Source organism: Belonocnema kinseyi, chromosome 3 (assembly GCF_010883055.1).
Source record: "Belonocnema kinseyi isolate 2016_QV_RU_SX_M_011 chromosome 3, B_treatae_v1, whole genome shotgun sequence".
Lineage (NCBI taxonomy): Eukaryota > Metazoa > Arthropoda > Insecta > Hymenoptera > Cynipidae > Belonocnema > Belonocnema kinseyi.
In genome coordinates this window covers 123,018,540-123,020,968 of record NC_046659.1, presented here as the reverse complement: position 1 = coordinate 123,020,968, position 2,429 = coordinate 123,018,540, and the positions used below count along the sequence as shown (strand labels likewise).

Here is a 2,429-nt window from a genome sequence, read left to right as displayed (position 1 = left end):
GGTCTCAAACTTTGAGAAATGCAAGAGCGGAAAGAAAACTACGTTTAAGTACAAAGCTTAATAATAAAAGATGTAAAAAAATATATTTTGACGATCAATTCCTACGGCATCAGTCGGTAACGTTGTACACGAAAATACGAACTCTCTAGAGCTTCGTCTAGTGGCCGCCAGGTTTCGTATTTTCGTGTACAACGTTACCGGCTGATGCGGTTGGAATTGATTGTTGAAATATATTTTTTTACATCTTTTATTATTAAGATTTGTACTTAAACGTAGTTTTCTTTCGGCTCTTGCATTTCTCAAAGTTTGAGACCGATATTTTGTGTATAAAAAAAGTTCGAAAGTTCAAAAAATGTTGAGGTTCAGAAAAAAGATGAAATAATTTTCAGTGAAGTTTCTACCAAAATGCAGTACCTAAACGTACTTTATTGCACTCTAATACATTTTCCAAAGTTTCAGCTCGATATTTTATTTAGAAAAAAAGTTCTCAGGTTCAAAAAAACATTCAGTGAACTGAAAAACTGTGGTCGGTAATATAGGTATTTAGCTGTGTCACATGCCCTTAAACTTTTAGCGTAGAAATGGTTTTTATCTTCCTTTCACGATATTTTTTGAAATTATTATCTATAAATTATTACTATATATATATTTTCTTTGTATGAAACATTGATTATTCTTATTTAGTTTTCCCATATCTCGGGAGCAAGTTTTTATTTTTGTGAAAAATTAAAAATTTTATGTCCAATCGCTAACTTAGACCGATGTTCGAAACCTGTGAAATTGTAATCTCAAAATTCATGTACTGCCACCTTTCATATAATACTGGCAAGAAAAATTAAAAATTAGTCAAGAATAGTCAGGGAATTTCGGAAATTAGGTTTTGCTGCCACCCTGAATTGATGAAAATACTTATTTTAAATGACAAACCCATTTTTAATGTTAAACATTTCTAAATTTAGGCGAGGCCAACGGAACTTTTGACTAATATTTTCACACGCAAGGAAACGAAACGTCACCAACCCATTGGGGCTTTTTCTTCAAACGTTTTAGAAAACTCAACATTTCAATCATCGTCGACAAAAAATGGGACGGTTTGTCTAATAGATCTGAGTCCTCCGGGTTCTCCAACATTCACAACACGGTCAAGCAGTGACGGTTTGAGTGTGGACAGTTTTGGAAGTGATGGAAATTCAAATCCTTCTGTATTTACTAGTAGTGGCAGCACCTCTCAGACCGAAAGTGCCTTTGAAGACGACTTCGACTTTTTTGGTGGCTTAGACAGTAACAAAAAATTCGCACAGAATGACCCATGGAAAGTTACATCTGACAATAAGCATGATCCTTTTTCACCAACTCAATTATCTAGCTATAATAATGCGAGTCAAGTGAAACAAATCGGTGACGCGTGCTTTTTCGCATTCAATAAGGAAAGTGCCACTGCAAATCAAGTGCCTTCTTACAATAAATCAGCTGCGAGCTCCAGTTACCAAATGCCTACTATCATTCGCGCAAAGCCGCGTAAAGAAGTTCCGCTGAAATCTGCTCAAAACAATTCAGCCGCGACTTCTGATATTTCTCAAGACTTTTTCGCTGGTTCGAATTTTGCTCAGAGAAATGCGACAACTTTACAGGAGTCTGTTGTGGATTTTAATTCAAAATGGAAAGCAGAGAGGCCAGGAAGTGAATCTCCTCCAATGCCATCAATTCCTCCCCCTACGTTACCACCTGAGTTTCTGACGGATGCCAAACCTAAACCACAGGTAATTTAAATTGTTGTACAATATAGGAAATTAGAAAAATAATAATTAAATTACAGGCCTCAGACTCACCACACTATTTGATACTTTTCTTTTTAAGGGCATGTGACACAGCTAAATACCTATATTACCGACCTCACTTTTTCCGTTCACTGAATGTTTTTTTGAACCTAAGAACTTTTTTTGTGAATAAAATATCGAGCTGAAACTTTGGGAAATATATTAGAGCACAATAAAGTACGTTTAGGTACTGCATTTTGGTAGGAACTTCACTGAAAATTATTTCATCTTTTTTCTGAACCTCAACATTTTGTGAACGTTCGAACTTTTTTTATACATAAAATATCGGTCTCAAACTTTGAGAAATGCAAGAGCCGAAAGAAAACAACGTTTAAGTACAAATCTTAATAATAAAAGATGTAAAAAAAATATATTTCAACAATCAATTCCAACGGCATCAGCCGGTAACATTGTACACGAAAATACGATCTCTCTAGAGCCTCGTCTAGTGGCCGCCAGGTTTCGTATTTTCATGTTCAACGTTACCGGCTGATGCCGTTGGAATTGATTGTTGAAATATATTTTTTTTACATCTTTTATTATTAAGATTTGTACTTAAACGTAGTTTTCTTTCGGCTCTTGCATTTCTCAAAGTTTGAGACCGATATTTTA

At 35.0% G+C, this 2,429-nt stretch overlaps 1 protein-coding gene across 2 annotated transcripts in view; it reads left to right on the top strand.

The window, feature by feature from the left end:
- Positions 1-2,429, top strand: part of LOC117168933 (uncharacterized protein B0303.7-like) — a 15,915-nt gene that overhangs the window by 8,165 nt on the left and 5,321 nt on the right. For both annotated transcript variants that reach the window (XM_033354918.1, XM_033354919.1), the window contains exon 4: positions 960-1,760. In XM_033354918.1, coding sequence (XP_033210809.1) covers positions 960-1,760 — 801 coding nt within the window. The remainder of the gene's footprint in view (positions 1-959; positions 1,761-2,429) is intronic.